This window comes from Botrytis fragariae (genome assembly GCF_013461495.1).
Source record: "Botrytis fragariae strain BVB16 chromosome Unknown tig00000001, whole genome shotgun sequence".
NCBI classification, from domain to species: Eukaryota; Fungi; Ascomycota; class Leotiomycetes; order Helotiales; family Sclerotiniaceae; genus Botrytis; species Botrytis fragariae.
In genome coordinates this window covers 637,776-653,850 of record NW_023500987.1, presented here as the reverse complement: position 1 = coordinate 653,850, position 16,075 = coordinate 637,776, and the positions used below count along the sequence as shown (strand labels likewise).

The 16,075-nt window shown below is 45.1% G+C and overlaps 5 protein-coding genes across 5 annotated transcripts; 3 read left to right on the top strand and 2 right to left on the bottom strand.

Moving 5' to 3' along the window:
- Positions 1–131: 131 nt before the first annotated feature.
- Positions 132–3,533, bottom strand: Bfra_000196 (putative caffeine-induced death protein; the record flags this gene model as incomplete). The annotated part of the gene is made up of 1 exon (XM_037330641.1): positions 132–3,533. The coding sequence occupies one exon, from the start codon at positions 3,531–3,533 to the stop codon at positions 132–134; it is 3,402 nt and encodes a 1,133-aa protein (XP_037196974.1).
- A 1,186-nt stretch (positions 3,534–4,719) lies between these two features.
- Positions 4,720–7,007, top strand: Bfra_000195 (putative transcription initiation factor iif subunit alpha protein; the record flags this gene model as incomplete). The annotated part of the gene is made up of 3 exons (XM_037330640.1): positions 4,720–6,120; positions 6,169–6,724; positions 6,799–7,007. 3 exons carry the CDS (start codon positions 4,720–4,722, stop codon positions 7,005–7,007), a joined length of 2,166 nt encoding a protein of 721 aa, XP_037196973.1.
- A 558-nt stretch (positions 7,008–7,565) lies between these two features.
- Positions 7,566–8,516, bottom strand: Bfra_000194 (putative pre-mrna-splicing factor cwc26 protein; the record flags this gene model as incomplete). The annotated part of the gene is made up of 1 exon (XM_037330639.1): positions 7,566–8,516. The coding sequence occupies one exon, from the start codon at positions 8,514–8,516 to the stop codon at positions 7,566–7,568; it is 951 nt and encodes a 316-aa protein (XP_037196972.1).
- A 531-nt stretch (positions 8,517–9,047) lies between these two features.
- Bfra_000193 (uncharacterized protein) lies at positions 9,048–9,366 on the top strand (the record flags this gene model as incomplete). The annotated part of the gene is made up of 2 exons (XM_037330638.1): positions 9,048–9,065; positions 9,154–9,366. The coding sequence occupies 2 exons, from the start codon at positions 9,048–9,050 to the stop codon at positions 9,364–9,366; spliced, it is 231 nt and encodes a 76-aa protein (XP_037196971.1).
- A 710-nt stretch (positions 9,367–10,076) lies between these two features.
- Positions 10,077–15,346, top strand: Bfra_000192 (uncharacterized protein; the record flags this gene model as incomplete). Its single annotated transcript, XM_037330637.1, has 3 exons — positions 10,077–10,306; positions 10,361–14,702; positions 14,753–15,346. The coding sequence occupies 3 exons, from the start codon at positions 10,077–10,079 to the stop codon at positions 15,344–15,346; spliced, it is 5,166 nt and encodes a 1,721-aa protein (XP_037196970.1).
- Between the last annotated feature and the right edge of the window lie 729 nt (positions 15,347–16,075).

Sequence of the window (16,075 nt, the reverse complement as noted above, 5' to 3'; positions counted from 1 at the left end):
TAATCCGCATTTCTCTTCTAATCATACAATAATAATCTATCTCTTCCCCAACAACGCCAAGTGCTCCAGTTTTTCCGTCCGTCTATCCTTTGTTCGACATAGGCTGAGATTTCCATGTCTCACATGGAATTTTAGACGTTTCCAGCCGCAACTACTTTCTTTTCCCATCCGTGAATAGTATCCAGTAGAATCTGTAACTCGTATTTGGAGTCGTTGGGAGAATTTGGAATCGGATCTAAGAGGCCATCTTTCGATTGGTATTTGGTTCCGAGAGATTTGATGATACCCCATGCACGTCTGAACTCATCTCGAATTGATACAATTCCATTGTGAGTCACAGTACGTGCAATGTTATGCTCAATCTCGAATGGATCTTCTATTGCCAAGAGATATCGATGGCGAACCTCCTTAATCTCTTCCATAGTCTTAGGAGGCTGTTTGCCTTCTGACGCGGCGGATAAACTATTAGTATTCTCCTTCGTAACATTTGGAGTCGCGGGAGTCGAAAATGCTGGTGTTGAAGGGGTAGGGGGAGCTGCAATTTGCGTGGTTTCGACGACCGTTCTTGCACCAACCCATCCTTTCTCGTGCTTGCTAAGGATACCATGATTTGATCGTAAACTCAAAACTTCACGACCCCATTCGAAGCCTCTTCCTTGGACCGTTGTCATCTGTTGACTCTGTGCAAAGTATTCGAAGAATCCCCGAAGCAACATACCCACAGAGTCATGATTGTGTGTTAACATCTTACGCTCTGCCAAAGATCTGATCTCTGCTTCGTTCCTCCAAAACCTCACGTCATGGCCATCACAAGTAGTCTGGGCTTCTTTTTCTGTAGGAGAAAGATGTGCAGGTGGCTCTTTATTCATGTGCTGAAGATTTGGTAGAACTGGAGGTTGAGCAATGTTCATTAGGTAGTGTAAAACCATCAGTACATAGCCGTAACTTCCAAGCGTACCGCGATATGGAGTGTTGATTCCTCGTATCTTTGCCCAATGCTTCACAAATAATACTACAATCTTGACTCTTGGATCGCAGATAGAGTATAGTCTGAGAAGTAATGTGTTATGCAAAGCCAAATGATTTGAAAAATTGATATCGCATTGAATTCCAACTTTATCTTTGGGAAATTCAAGATGATCCTTGTATCGGTCCCGAGGTTTGTTGGGTGATATTTGAGTTGGGTCAGGGAGAGTACGGATGATTGCTACCAACTCTGCTTGTGAAGAATCAACAGAAAATTGTCTAAAAGCTAGATCACGCAAAATTAGAACGTATCTCTCAACGTGAGGTTTTGCTTCCTCGTCGTAGAAATTTACTTCAATAGCATGCTCATAGTCTTTCGCCAGTTGCAAAATTTGATGTCGGCGGGCTACATCTTTCAACGTCACTATTCCCTCAATACTTTGTAAAGTATCGCGAATTTGAACATCATGGATGCCATCAATGTAGTGTTTGACAAATTGGCTGATAACTTCTTCTTCCGTTAAGTTACGTGGTCGGATGAGATTTGGGGGTAACCCCTTGCCTTCAAGATCTTCCTTGAGTTTCTCGACTCTCGCGAGGTATTGTTTTGGACTCTCAAACATCAATTGATCGAGATATGCGAAACGTAACGAATGGATCCTCTTCAATCGTTCTGTAGCGGTATGCAATTGTCTATTGTAAATATCAGACTCGGTAAGGGGTCCTGTTTTATTCCGTAAAACTTTCCATGCCTCGAGAACAGCAAGAGCATCCGACTCTTGTTTATCAGTTGCTTCCAATAAAATCCGCTTATCCCATGCCATTGCTAGTCTTTCCCCTTCGATTTGTGTGCAAATTCCATTCAGGGATCGCTGTACAAAAGGCACAGCAGGATCAAATAATGGAGAGATGGAAGGAGAATCGGATAACCGCTTTGATAGGTCCTCAGAATGCAATCCAAGAATAAAGGCGCGACAAACTTCATTGAGAATCTTTGCTTCCTTCATATTAAGCTCAGTCGAGTTCACAGATAGATCGCGCCCGCCATGTTTTCTCAAAGCACGCTTCGCACAAATATGGTAGTCAATAAGATTCTGGTGTTCTTTTTGCTTCAAGCTGATACCCTTCTTATCGGTTTGTTGTGCTTCTCCTTTGATATTTGATTGGCTTGTGTTGCTGGTCGTTTTGGTCAATGGCTTAGCTTTGGAATGTGTCTCTGTTGATGTTGGCTCAGGAGACTTTGTCGTATGACTGTCTAAGTGCTTGTCGTCTGCATCATCATCTTGACCTTCGCCCAAACCGCCCTCCCATTTATCACGCTCCGCCAAAAGATCTGCCATCAACTTTGGGAGTGGTTTCTCGCAAAGCTTGATAATAGGAACTCTTGTTCTAGTGAGTAATCGTGCGCCGTATCCCAGGCTGAGCAATCGCTTTTCCAATAGCCGTGGTATTTGAGACTCTGAAGACTCTGCAGATGGATTTGAGAATGGTGTTAGAATTGCAAGATCCATATCAGATCCTTTAGTTGCAAAGCCCGAACTTAAACTTCCGTAGCATTTCAATTGAACAGTCGAAGAATCAAACTCTTTGTTGCCACTGTTTTCTCGTTCATGCTCAGTAATCGCTGCTTTACAGATTTCTTCAATATGAGCCCGAAATTGCTCTTTCTTGTTTGCCTCATCGATATCAATCGCTATTTTTGGAACACACTCTTCAGCCAATTTGTCCAAGAATGCACCCTGCCCCATCATTTCATCAGTACTTGCTCCAAAATTTCTGCGTCCTTGTCCACCAGAGTTCGAAGGACCTGGGTGATACAATTGTCGATTTTGTGGTTGAGGTCTTTGGGCGAAAGAATTAGACCCGGGGCTTGTTTGATTCATGTTCTGCCAAGAATTCTGTTGATGTTGCTGAGGGTATACAGGACTCTGAAATGGAAGACTGGGACTCGCTTGGTTCGGGAAACCACCTGACCTAGGAGAACTATGATATGCCATTTGAGGGGTATATGGAGACCTGGTCTGTTGATAAGGTAATTGTGGCGAGAATTGTCCTTGTTGGTAAGTCTGTTGCGGTCTTTGGTTGTTCCTTTGATTGTTGTTGTAGTATTGCGGCGTAGATGGTGTTGGATGTTGCTGTCCTGAATGGGGTGTGTAGTTTCGGGGTGATGGGCCTGTTTGCTGATGATGCTGTTGTTGTCCAGAGTTGACTGGAATTGAAAGTTGGGCATTCATTTGTCGTCTTTGTGCTTGGTTCATTCTCTTTTTTCCAGGTTGAGGGGACAATGGAGCAGTGCTGCCGGGAATATGCTGTGATGATACAGTAGCTTTGGAGACCATATTGGAAAGGTATTCCTGTTGCTCCGATGGGCTGGCTGTGAGCATGTGTGGTGGCAGTTTAGCACCAGCGGCACCAGTTGCAGGAAGAAGATGCATATTGACGTTTTCATTATTCGTGACAACATTGGCATTATTAAGAATGAGACCTCGAAGGCGATCTTCAAGTCCATTATCACCAAAACCTCCTCTAGGCAGGTGCTCACCTTGATCCTTCCCTACTGGAAGCATCCTTGTAAATATATGATGACAAGTTGGTTTGAAGTTTTCCAGAATAGAATAGCAATTTGATATCAAAGATTGATATGTTGAACAATGCCGCTTAGTATGTTTCTAGATGGTAACCACAACCTCGGAAGTAGATATATTCTGTATTCTGGAAGTGAATTGAATCAATGAAGACTAATCATGTGATGATTTCTTGAAGGCTGATCGATCTCCAATATCCCAGGTGATTTTTTGAATCGGATGTGAAGAAAAGGTTGAATTGACTTGAATTGACGTAATTTCCCAATCATGAGATACGTTTCTATGGTGAAATGCGATGAAATATGTTGATGTCGTTGTTGTTGTCGAACAGTTTCCATATGTCTTCGTTTGGATGGTTGGTGGTCTAGAATAATCTCTTTTCCTCCTCTTGGGGAGAATATAGCTGTCGAGATACCCCTCCCTCTCCAGATCAAAGTGTGATTATCAAGAAGAAGTAAGTGATAGTTGTTGGTGGTGGTTGAAGTGAGATATAGGCTGTGAATGGAAGTTTGAATACTTCAAAGAGTATACCTACTGTATGAGCAAAGTGTATGTTCCCTCTTCAAAGTCTTCCAAGTGAATGTGATGCAAACAATATATATCGGGCCAGCACAAGAAGCTTTGGCTTTTGACTTTTGGCGCTTGGTACTACGGCCACCCTAGCAAAATGTAACAATATGACACTACTATCTACAACTGAGCAGGGATTGGCGATCCGGGAGTCACCATACGGCTTTGGGACTAGGGGGGTTTAATTGCTTGTCATTGCAACAGAACTGAATTGTATCTTGGATGGTAGAAACATATCAGAAAGTCAACCAAGTTGATCCACAAAGCAAATCTAAATTCAACAAAGAACAATCAACCATCACTTTGGAGGATCAAATTTCAATTCATCTATACCTACTCAGACATCTATTGCGACCAAGATCAATAGCACATGTACACAACTTCAAGATTAAAGATATCGCTTCTTTTCAGCTTTTGCGACCGAACACAATTGAAGACTCCGTCTCAAGGCAACAACAGCTCTCAACTTTATTCTAAGAAGGAAGGAACTCATTGAGTCGGTTCAGCCCAGAAGATTTCTCTATCGGTTGTCCAGTCTATTGTATCAGTCGAACCTCCATCATCAAGAATCTAGTCACTTTCCGAATAATCATTCAAGATGTCTGCCTCCCCATCTGGCATGTCGAATGGTCGAACTCCTACCCCAACTCCCAACAGCGGTGGCGCACCACAATTTACACGTAAAGTCAAGGCTGCCGATCCTTTGAGACCACGAAAGAAACCTATCCGCAGACCCAATCCATCTTCTATACCTGCCGGCGCGAACTTGAACGGTTTGACACCAGCTAGACCGAATGGACCTACATCCTTGAACAACGTTTCTGGCCCACGCGCACCTGGTCCGAGAGGTCCAGTTCCTATCAATGGCAATGTTGCGCCTAGACAGACATACGGTGGTTGGACTCATCCTCCCAAGGGAGAAGTCACGGATTATCCTCTCTTCACTACCAGGCGGGCTTTGCGTGATGGAATCCGATATCATGCAATGAGATTTTCTGGAAAGAAAGAGGTTGACCCGGCAGATCAAAACGAGTTCACGCGACCAATTTCTCTTCATCGCAGAGACCCCCGGCAACCACCTCCGGGCAAAGCATTCAAGGATGAAGATGTAGTTATGGAGGATGCAGTCGATTCCAAGGAGAGAGAAAGACAAGAAATATTGAAGGCCGAGAAGGAGGCGCAAAAGGCTGCAGATCGTGCGCAAATAGCTCCTACTGGCAATAATGCCAACGCAGCAGCTGCTAAGAAAGCTCAAGCTTTCCGAAATGAAAAGACAACTCAAGTACATCGCTTAGATAAGACAGCAGAGCAAAAGAAAGAGTCCGATCTTAGATATGAGGAAGCTTTACCTTGGCACCTGGAAGATGCTGACAACAAGAACACTTGGGTCGGTAACTATGAGAGTGCTTTGTCAGAAGTCAATGTTATGTTTTTCACGGAGGGAAGTGCTTTCAAGATGATTCCAGTCGAGAAGTGGTACAAGTTCACCTCGAAAAACAAATTCAACACTCTCACAATCGATGAAGCGGAAGCTTTGTTGAGTAAGAAGACTAAAGAATCTAGATGGGCTATGAAAACCCAAGAGAGAAACGAAGCTCAACGTGCAACCCAGGAAAATATCCGAGGGATGAATAAGTTGTACACTGTCAAGACAGAGAGCGCAAGTTTCAAGGGATCAAGCAGAAATGAAACAAGAGATATTGATGAGCTTGATTTTGATGCTGATGATTTGTTCCAGGATGATGATGAGCTTGCCACAGTTGAGCCAGATAGGGATGAAGATACAAAGGATGCTCAGGAAAGAATCAAGCAAGATCAAAGGGGTGCCAACTTGTTTGGTGAAGCAGATGAAGAAACCGTTGAGAAAGACTTCATCAAAGAAGAACAGGAACTGGAGGCAAAGAAGAAATTGGGAAAGGGTGTCCGAAAGGCTTTAACCAAACGCGAAAAGAATTTCATCTATGATAGTGATTCTAGCAATCCATATGCTTCTTCGGATGTATGTATTTTGCGAAAGTCATTTGATCTACCTACTAACATATGATAGAGCGAAGATGATACCTCCGATGAAGAAAAGCAAAAGGAGATCGACAAGAAGAAAGATGAAGAGGCCAAAGCCAAATTAAAGGCTGAAGCAAAGCCTTCAGGTACTTCGTCAAAAGGCAACACCACACCTTCTGGTCGACCTAAGCACACTGATCCCTTGAAGAAACCCAAGAATCTTAAGAGATCTGGATCCCCAAACCTTTCAGAATCTAGTGGGAACGAATCTTCTAGAAAGAAGCATAAGAAGAAGCATGTCGGCTCATCGCAACCTACAGGTACATCTACTCCAATTCCAGGTCAACCTCAGAGAAAATCATCTATTGTCAAGATGTCGGTAAATCCAAACGAACTTTCAAGAATCAGTTCTTCTACACCCAACCCACAAAATGCCACAAGCGACGGAGAAGCCACAGGTGGTGAAATGTCAGATGGAGCCGGTTCAAAGAAGAAGAAGATCACACTTCGTATGGGAGGATCACCAACAACTTCAAGACCTGGTAGTCCAATCCCTGGTAAATCGAGTGGTAGCCGTGCTGGTAGCCCTTCTCAAGGAGCTGGTAAGGATGTCTTTTTGTGCTTATTGTTCCGTAATTCTTTGGAAAATAGACACTCACTAACAATATCACTACAGAAGCTACATCGCCCTCTGGTTCTGGTCCAATTACGCCCAAAGATATTGCTGGTCTGCCTTCAACAGGTGTCTCCATTAGTCAAATATTGGCATACTTCCGTGGAAGAGTTGGTGATGGTGAAGGACAGACCACTAAAAAGGAGTTTATGGAAATGATCAAGAAATATACCAAATATGGACCTGACAAACTTTTGCGACCAAAAGTTTAGGAAGCACGGTATCATGGTTGCTTGAATCTGTGTAGAAAGAGGTTTCGAGTTTCAGATTTAGTCGTGGTGAAAATTTAATGGTGGGTAGTGGGTGGGAATGTGAGATGGGAGACAACATAATACCATACGAAAAAGGGTGTTTGGTAATATGGATATGAGAGGAAAGTACATTGGTCGCTATGGTACATGCAACGAATTTGTTACAAAGGCATCATGATGCATTGGGATGGGAAGAAGGCAAATATCTTTCAAATTGGCGAAGATGAGATGATATTAATTGCGAATACCAATGAGGAAGGGAGGAAAAGATTTACTAATGGCGCTCAAGTATAATATGCATATGTGGTCTATCAGGCCGTGTATGTGAAGTTTTCTTGATGTTCTCAGATGCCATTCACAGTTTGTCTACAATACCTACATAGAATAGGGAAAGAAATGAGAATATACAGAAATATATGATTGACATGTTTACAGCGTGCATTATCATTATCTGAACTCCATTGATCGTCGCTTTCCCGGGGTATACGTAACTGGCAATTTGTAATATGTAACATAGGTTTAGGTATCCATCTGCCATTGAAAATCTAAATCCTTATTCCTGGCCCTCCTATTCTCCCCTTTAAACCTCTCCGCCTCCCATCCATTGCCCCTATCTACCCCATCCCATCGATGACCGGGTCGAATGCCGTATCTATTCGGCGCTGCCGAACCTTTGTATAATGGTTTTCCCGTCCTACTTTTGCCTTTCTTCTCTTTACTCAAAAATTGCATCGCGGGATCATTCCACCGCTCTACCTCTTTGAGTTCCTCATTCATCTCCACATCATCCACCCCCCTCGCCACCGTCATGAACTTCGCTTCATCTAACTCCTCTCTTCTTTTCGCCTTGGCTAATAATTGTATGTCTCCCTTTTGCGCCTCTTTTTCTTCCAATTCCTTTCGTGCTTTTTCATCCATTTCTTTCTTAGCTTCAGAACGTCGCATACTTATGTCGATTCGTCGACCCGTTGCATCTCGATAGACAGTTTCTTCTTTTCCTTTACTCTTGCCCGAACCAGATTCGCGCGCCCATTGCGCGGCTTCAACTCGCTTTTTCTTCTCAGCTTGCGCGGCTGCTTCATCGCGAGTTTGAAGCCCGCCGCGGGTCTCTTCAATAGTAGGTTCTTCGTCGGCGTGCAGAGCGGCAGAGTTCTCGGCAGCGGCTTGCTGGATTATCCGGTCTGCCTCGGCGGTGTCTTCATTTTGTGGTTGGAGAGCAGGTACGCCGACGGTTTTCCAAGATGATTTTTTGGATTTGCGAAATTCCGAGGTGCTATGGCTGGTGATCATGGGGGTATCATCGTCGGAGGCATGGTCTTGAGGATTGGACCAGCCGGGAGCGTCATCATCGGCGATTATGAGACCGGTTTGCGCGGCAGCCTTGCGTTTGCGCTTTTTGTCTTTGGGGGTACTGGAAGAGGGGCTGGAGGCGGTGAGGTAATTTTTGGCAAGGTAGGAGGAGAGAGACATGCTGGGTGGTGATGATTGTGCTGTGAATCCTATGATAGGAGACCGATAATTTCGATAGCTTGAAAGGTGCTAGATAGCGTTCAATGACGCGGGTGTAGAGGCCACAATGCGGAATAATGCCTCGGTCTGATCACGGGCTATACTTGATTTCGACGTCCTGGTATGCTTATTTGCTCGGTTCCGATATTTTGTGTGAAGGTAAATAAAGTGCTTCGTAAATTTGATGAAAGTTCGGACTTCAAATGTAGCCTGTGTGCGTCAATGCGAGGCTGAGTATAACTTTTAGCCTCATGCGACGTCGCGGCAATTTCGCTTGACATGTACGCTAAAACATTATAATGGGTCTAGCGCGCAATAGCCTTGTCGAGTCATGAGGCGGCCAAAGTGCAGATCGAATGCTTTGGTATGAGCAATTGCAAATTGGGGGCCACAAATTGGAAATGTCGTATCTATTCTTGGATTCTTTCAAGACCAAATGCCTGGGTGGTGAGAGAGATTGGATAATCAAAAGCATCCAATGATTAGCTCCTCATGACATCTGTACCACTGGTTCGTCAGAGGATTTCAATTTTTTATGACTCCATACTACTCGAGTAATTGGATGCATAAACATACAGATGAACATTGCCCCTTTCAGTCGACTCTCAGACCTATCTTTAAGGGCATAACCATGCATCCAGGGACTTGCCACTGCCACTGCCGCTATTGTACGGAACGGTTCGCCGGCATTGAGTTCTTTAGCAACTTACAAGCTATTCCCAACACTACACTCGATATTACGGACAGCCATCGTACAGTACAATGCGTACACAAATCCGGTTTATTGAGCCTGGATTCCTGGAATCTTTGACCTGAAACATCAAATCCATTCTGAGGGGACGTGTCAACCCCACTGCCAGCTTTATGCCGTACGGTATAACTTCCAGGGGACTTTCCAAGTATGGCAATTCATTCCCAATGGGTATGAAGCTCGTGCTTTACTGTAGATCGGTCAATTACTAGTCCGGAAGTACACAAAAATCTCTCAATGTTCACTTCCCCCATTCCCTTCCAGACCTTTTTTCACCAGGTTATATCCAATGGTATCAAGTGCTTTGATAGAATGCTATTTGATGTTATCCACATTGACCTTATTTTTATCTCGACAGTAATCAGATCGAGTCTATGAGAGCAAAGTTGCTGGACGGCTGCTGGAATTTCGTCCGAAGGTACCCCATATTTTTACACAAAATATGGAGATGATGATTTTTCCAAGTCAGGTACGGAACAAGGGGCTCCAGTATAGGAAAGACACTTTCATTTCGGAGAGTAGATCTACCTTTCTCATTCGAGATGATCAACATGATAGCTTCAACGCTATGCCAAGATTCAAGGGGTGAGAACGTTATGGTCGTCGTCTTTAAAAGATGTTCTCCTGTCCATCATTATTTTCCTTTCCAAGCCTGCTTTGCATTCTTTACCACTCTCTTTACGAAAGGTCCTTCTAGGCCTGTTACAATCTTTTTTTTATTTTTTTCATATTAAACACATTCATTTGCATTTATTGTTATCCTATCAGTCATGTTTTCATCGTCTCTCGGGACGGCCCTCGTTGGGGCAGTCCTTGCTACAAATGTAGCAGCATATCCACCAGCTTATGCACCTGAAAAGTATTCTGATCGCATAGATGTCGTCCATACCGGTATTTCTGCTGATGTACACTCTGGTGTGTCTGCAAGACACACATCCTACAAGCAGCTTTGCAGTCATGACATTGGCTGCTCGAGACAGAATGAGGTCTTATTAGATACGTAAGAGTTCCCAAAGATGATATCATGTTCGGTTTGTTGCTGACATATTTGTAGTGGTGTCAGTGCTGCATTGGATGTATTTGGTATTCTTGACCTCGGTCTTGGTGCAGATATCGGTATCAGCTTTGGAAGTGCATCGGGATGTCAGATTAAGTGTGTTGATTGTCGAACATGGGGTACAGCCGTCGTCACCAACACCGTGGCCGAAATTTCCAGCAGCATTGTCGAAGAGGTGCTCGAGTTCTTGGAACATCCTTACGAAACCATTGTTGAAGCCGCAAGCTTGGAATGTTTGATTTCTTTGGAGGATGTTGGAGGACACATCGAACTCAATGTCTTCGCCGCTGAATCCGCCACTTACACTCTCAATATTTTCGAAGCTGGTCTTATCGCTGATGTTTCTATTCTCGATACTGTCTCGGTTGGCCTGAATGTTTTCCTTGATTTGGTTATCTCCGTTGATTCTCAAGTTGATCTCTCTGCTGGTTTCGAATTCTCGTTTCCAGAAGGTGCTTCCCTTACTGTTGATCTCTTGGCCGGTGCTATCAAGGACTATAACTTCGACGGAGCTGTCATGAATGACCTTCCTATCGTTGTTCTTGCTGGTGAAGCCACATTACAAGCTTCTATTCGCTGCAGAGTTGAGGCTGGTACTACCGTCTCTCTCTTGGGTATCGGATATGGCTTTGAACTTGGTGTCTATGCCGATTTGCTTCAATATGTCACTGAAATTGGTAGCACCGATGATTGTCCACTTTCCATCTCGGGTGCAGTCGATGTTAACATTGGTGCATATGCCGCTTCCGTTGCAAACATCGACTTTGCTGCATTCGAGATTGCACCAACTGCCGCTATTACTGTGAATGCTGGTGCCCTAGCTGCTATTTGCACCACTAGACCAACTTCCACCAGAGCTTTAGGTGCCATTTCTACTGGATCTGCTTCCAGTGGCTCTGATTCCACTGGCTCTGCTTCCAGTGGTTCGGCTTCCAGTGGCTCGGGTTCCATCGGTCTTGGTGGTTCGATCTCTATCGGTCTCGGAGGATCTGGCTCTGATTCCGATTCGTCAGCCTCTAACTCTGATTCCGCCCCATCTGGAACTGGACATTTCTCGAATGGCACTGTCCTAACTGCTTCCCGACCATCCGGTGCTTCCGCCACTGGATCATTAATCGGTACCATTACTAGTGCAGCATCTATGACCACATCTACAGCTTATGCTACCCAAGTTACTACCATCACTAGCTGTGCTTCAAATGTTATCCATTGTCCAGCATCTCTTGCAAGTACCACCGTTGTTACTCAAACCGTTGTCGATTATACTACTGTTTGCCCAATTACTGAGGCTGGCAACACCGCGTCAGGAGCAATTCCATCAAGCTTGCCATCACTTACTACCACGGCTAACACCAATGTTGCCCCGTCATCTATTCCTGGCACAATCAGTCTTACCTCGGTTGAATCAGCAACTCCATCTACTTTCGATGTCCCAAGCACAACTCCTATCGCTGTCGTTCCCGTCGGTACTGGAGCTACAAGCACTAACTTGGCATCCATCACCTCCGCTTTGTCCAGTGAACTCTCGGGCTCCTCTCCTTCATCGAGTGTGATTGGTTTCGGAAGTGACACTGCTTCAGCTCCTACCCCAAGCAGTACCGGAGAACTTAGCGGCGAGACCACCTCCCCAATTGGTTCGTCTCCAAGCGCATCTGGCTCTGGAAACTCTGGAAGCGGTTCATACCCAAGTGGTTCTCCATCTGGAAGTGGTGCCTCTCCATCAGGAAATGCTGCAAGTGGTTCATCCCCAAGTGCCTCAGGCTCAAACGGTTCTTCCCCATCAAGCTCTATCGCAACTGGCTCGTCCCCAAGTGCATCAGGCTCTGGAAATTCTGGAAGCGGCTCATACCCAAGTGGTTCTCCATCTGGAAGTGGTGCCTCTCCATCAGGAAATGCTGCAAGTGGTTCATCCCCAAGTGCATCAGGCTCTGGAAATTCTGGAAGCGGCTCTTCCCCAAGTGGTTCTCCATCTGGCAGTGCCGTTGCATCTGTTCCATGTGTTTCATCAGGCGCTCTTCTCTCTGGTCAAACTGCTTGCCCAATTTCTAGCTCTACTCCAGCTCAAATCAGCTCTGGTGAACTCAGTGGACTCTCCACTACCCCAGCTGGATCTTCTCCATCATCTGTCGCTTCCGGCTCATCCCCAAGTGCATCTAACGGAGTTTATCCATCTGGATCTTCGCCCAATGCTTCGGGCTCAAACGGCTCTTCCCCAAGTGCCTCAGGATCAGAAAATGGTTCATCTCCATCTGGCAGTGCCGTTGCATCTGTTCCATGTGTTTCATCAGGCGCTCTTCTCTCTGGTCAAACTGCTTGCCCAGTTTCTAGCTCTACTCCAGCTCAAATCAGCTCTGGTGAACTCAGTGGACTCTCCACTACCCCAGCTGGATCTTCTCCATCATCTGTCGCTTCCGGTTCATCCCCAAGTGCATCTAACGGAGCTTATCCATCTGTCGCTTCCGGTTCATCCCCAAGTGCATCCAACGGAGCTTATCCATCTGTCGCTTCCGGTTCATCCCCAAGTGCCTCTAACGGGGTTTATCCATCTGTAGCTTCCGGTTCATCCCCAAGTGCCTCTAACGGAGTTTATCCATCTGGATCTTCGCCCAATGCTTCGGGCTCAAACCAACCTTCTGCTAGTGGTTCATTGCCAGCCGTTTCTTCCAATGGTTCTTCTCCATCTGAATCTGTCAACGTCTCAAGCCCATCTGGTACTTCCGATTCTAGTGGCGCTAGTGTTACTGGAGGTTCTTCTCCATCTGCCTCCTCATCCGAAACTGTTTACACAACCGTTATCGTCGATTCATACACTACTGTTTGCCCTGTTACCATGACACAAACTAGTGAAGGTGTAACAAGTGTTTTGACCACTTCTACCATTTCAACTGTCTACAGCTCTTCCACCATGACTGCCACCAAGACTGTTATCGTGAAGCCATCTGGTTCATCCCCATCTGAATCCGCTCAAGTCACTGGCCCAGCTGTTTCTTCACCAGGATTTTCGTCCGAGACTGTTTACACTACCGTTATCGTTGATTCATACACCACAATCTGCCCAGTTACTTTGACTCAAACTACTGGAGGAACCACTAGCGTTTTGACTACTTCTAGCACCTCCACAGTCTACAGCTCGTCAACCGCTACTGGTACACGTACTATCACGGTTGCACCTTCCGCAACTTCCGATTCCGAGGGTGCTAGTGTCATTCCATCTGGATCCGCTCAAGTCACTGGCCCAGCTGTCTCTTCTCCAGTTCAATCTTCCGAAACTGTCTACACAACCGTCATTGTTGACTCTTACACTACAGTTTGCCCAGTTACCTTGACTCAAACTACTGGAGGATCCACTAGCGTTTTGACTACTTCTAGCATCTCCACTGTTTACAGTACCTCCACTCTTGTTGGTACTAGCACTGTTGTCGCGACCCCAGTAGCTTCCGCCCCAGTTGTCTCTTCTCCAGCCCAATCTTCCGAAACTGTCTACACAACTGTCGTCGTTGACTCTTACACTACAGTTTGCCCAGTAACTCTCACCCACACCAGTCAAGGTACAACCAGCTTTGAGACCACCACCAGCTTGTCCACTGTTTACAGCACCTCCACTCTTGTTGGTACTAGCACTGTTGTCGTGACCCCAGTAGCCTCCGCTCCAGTAGCCTCCGTCCCAGCTGCTTCCCAAGGTGTTTCTACCGAACAAATCTACAGCACAGTCTCCGTCCAATCATACGTCACTGTCTACCCAGTCACTTTGACCCAGACCAACGGAGGAGTCACCAGTCTTGAGACATCAACAAGCTTTGCGACAATTTTCCAGTCTTCCACCATCTATGCCACTAGAACAGTTGCCGTTCAAACACAAGGAACTTCTTCCCCAAGCGGTTCTGTCGTCATTCCACAAGGCAGCGCACAAGCATCCGGACCAGCTCCATCATCTACTTTTGACAATTCTGGTGTCACTGCTCCATCTCCAGCTGCCTCTGTGATTTCCAGCAACGGTGTCCCTGTCGCTTCTACTCCAGCTTCTACACAAACTGGATCTAACTCTGGAAACTCTGGAAGTGAATCCCCATCTGTTGTTGCAAGTTTGAGTGCCACAACCGGTAGCCCATCTTCCGCTATCAACACTGACAGTGGAGATATGGTTTACAGCACTGTAACAGTCGTTCCCGTTGCTAGTCAAGCAGTCAGCTCAGCTCAAGGTTTGACCACATCTGCACCAGTAGCTGGTTCTTCTCAACCATTGACCTCTGCCATTGGTGTATCTGGAAGTGCAGGTTCTGAAGAATGTGCTCAACCATCTGTTATCACCATTTCTGCTTCTCCTTCTATTCTCACTGTTGTAAGTTTCCCTTGTGATTTTCTTCAAGTTCTACAGCTAATCAAACATAGACTCAATCTGCATCCGTCATTACCATCATTCAAACTGCCGGTGCTAGCTCTCCATCTGGTGTTGCTTATCCAGGGTCTCCTGAGAACTCTACCGTCTCTGGTCTCCCAGGTAAGGCTGTTTCAGTCTCATCCGCTGAGGGTATCACCATCGCTTCATCGACTATGATTGTTCCAGGTTCAGGTGCTTCATCCACTATCGTTGTACCAGGAGCTATTCTCCCCACTGGATCTGAAGTCTACCCAGTTGGTTCATCCACTGTTGTTGTACCAGGAGTTGTTGCCCCTACTGGATCTGGATCTGAAGTCTACCCAGTTGGTTCATCCACTGTTGTTGTACCAGGAGTCGCTGCCCCTACTGGATCTCCAGTCTACCCAGTTGGCTCATCTAACAACGGTACCTCTGGACATTATGCTAGTGGAACAGGCATCAACAAACCCACTCAACCAACCTCTTCTGTCACTGTCACTGGCATCACTGCCGCCAGTGGATCAGCAACCGCATCCCCAAGCATGATTGTCACTGGTTCTGCTAGCCGTTCTAGCATCTCCATGGGATTGATTGCTGTCATCATGGGCGCCGTTGCTCTCTTGTAAATTAGGTGATGGAAAAAAAGGTGGATAGTATATGAGTGCTATGAATTGAACTGGAGGCTTTCCTATGTCTGAACGAGGTATGGATACTGTTGAGTATTCGTGTACAGTATTTTAATGTAATTTTTATTCCCAAAATAGATTACGGAGAGAAGATTTGTTGTATCGACACTTCTTTTCGTCCAGTGGACGGTCAATACATATTTGACAACCTGTACCATGATGGCTTTTGACGATGGTTTTTGGTGACTGTATGGAATGTGATTATGTGACATGAGTGTCTGACGTGAATTGAAATGATGGTATGAAATATATGAGATGATTGATTATATGAGATGAATCGAGGTGACCACATGAATTACACGAACTGAAATAATTATACAACACGAATTAGAATATCTCTATAAATTAGACCAATAATATCAATTGAGGTAAGATATTGATATGAGTCGAGATATCCATTCATGACTGGAAATTAGAAGAACCATACAAAGGGAGGAAACAATATGAATTTGAATATCCTAGCGATTAGAACAACCAAAAGCTTTGAGAAGAGGAATCACTCACATGAATACAATAAAACACTTGATAAATAACACCTCTCAAGCTATCAAAAACACCATTGAATTCACTCTTCATCTTTATACATGATACATGATAAATTCCCGTAAAAGAATAAACCACAATACAAACCAATTCACACTATACAATGAAAATTCCTAAAGCTCATAA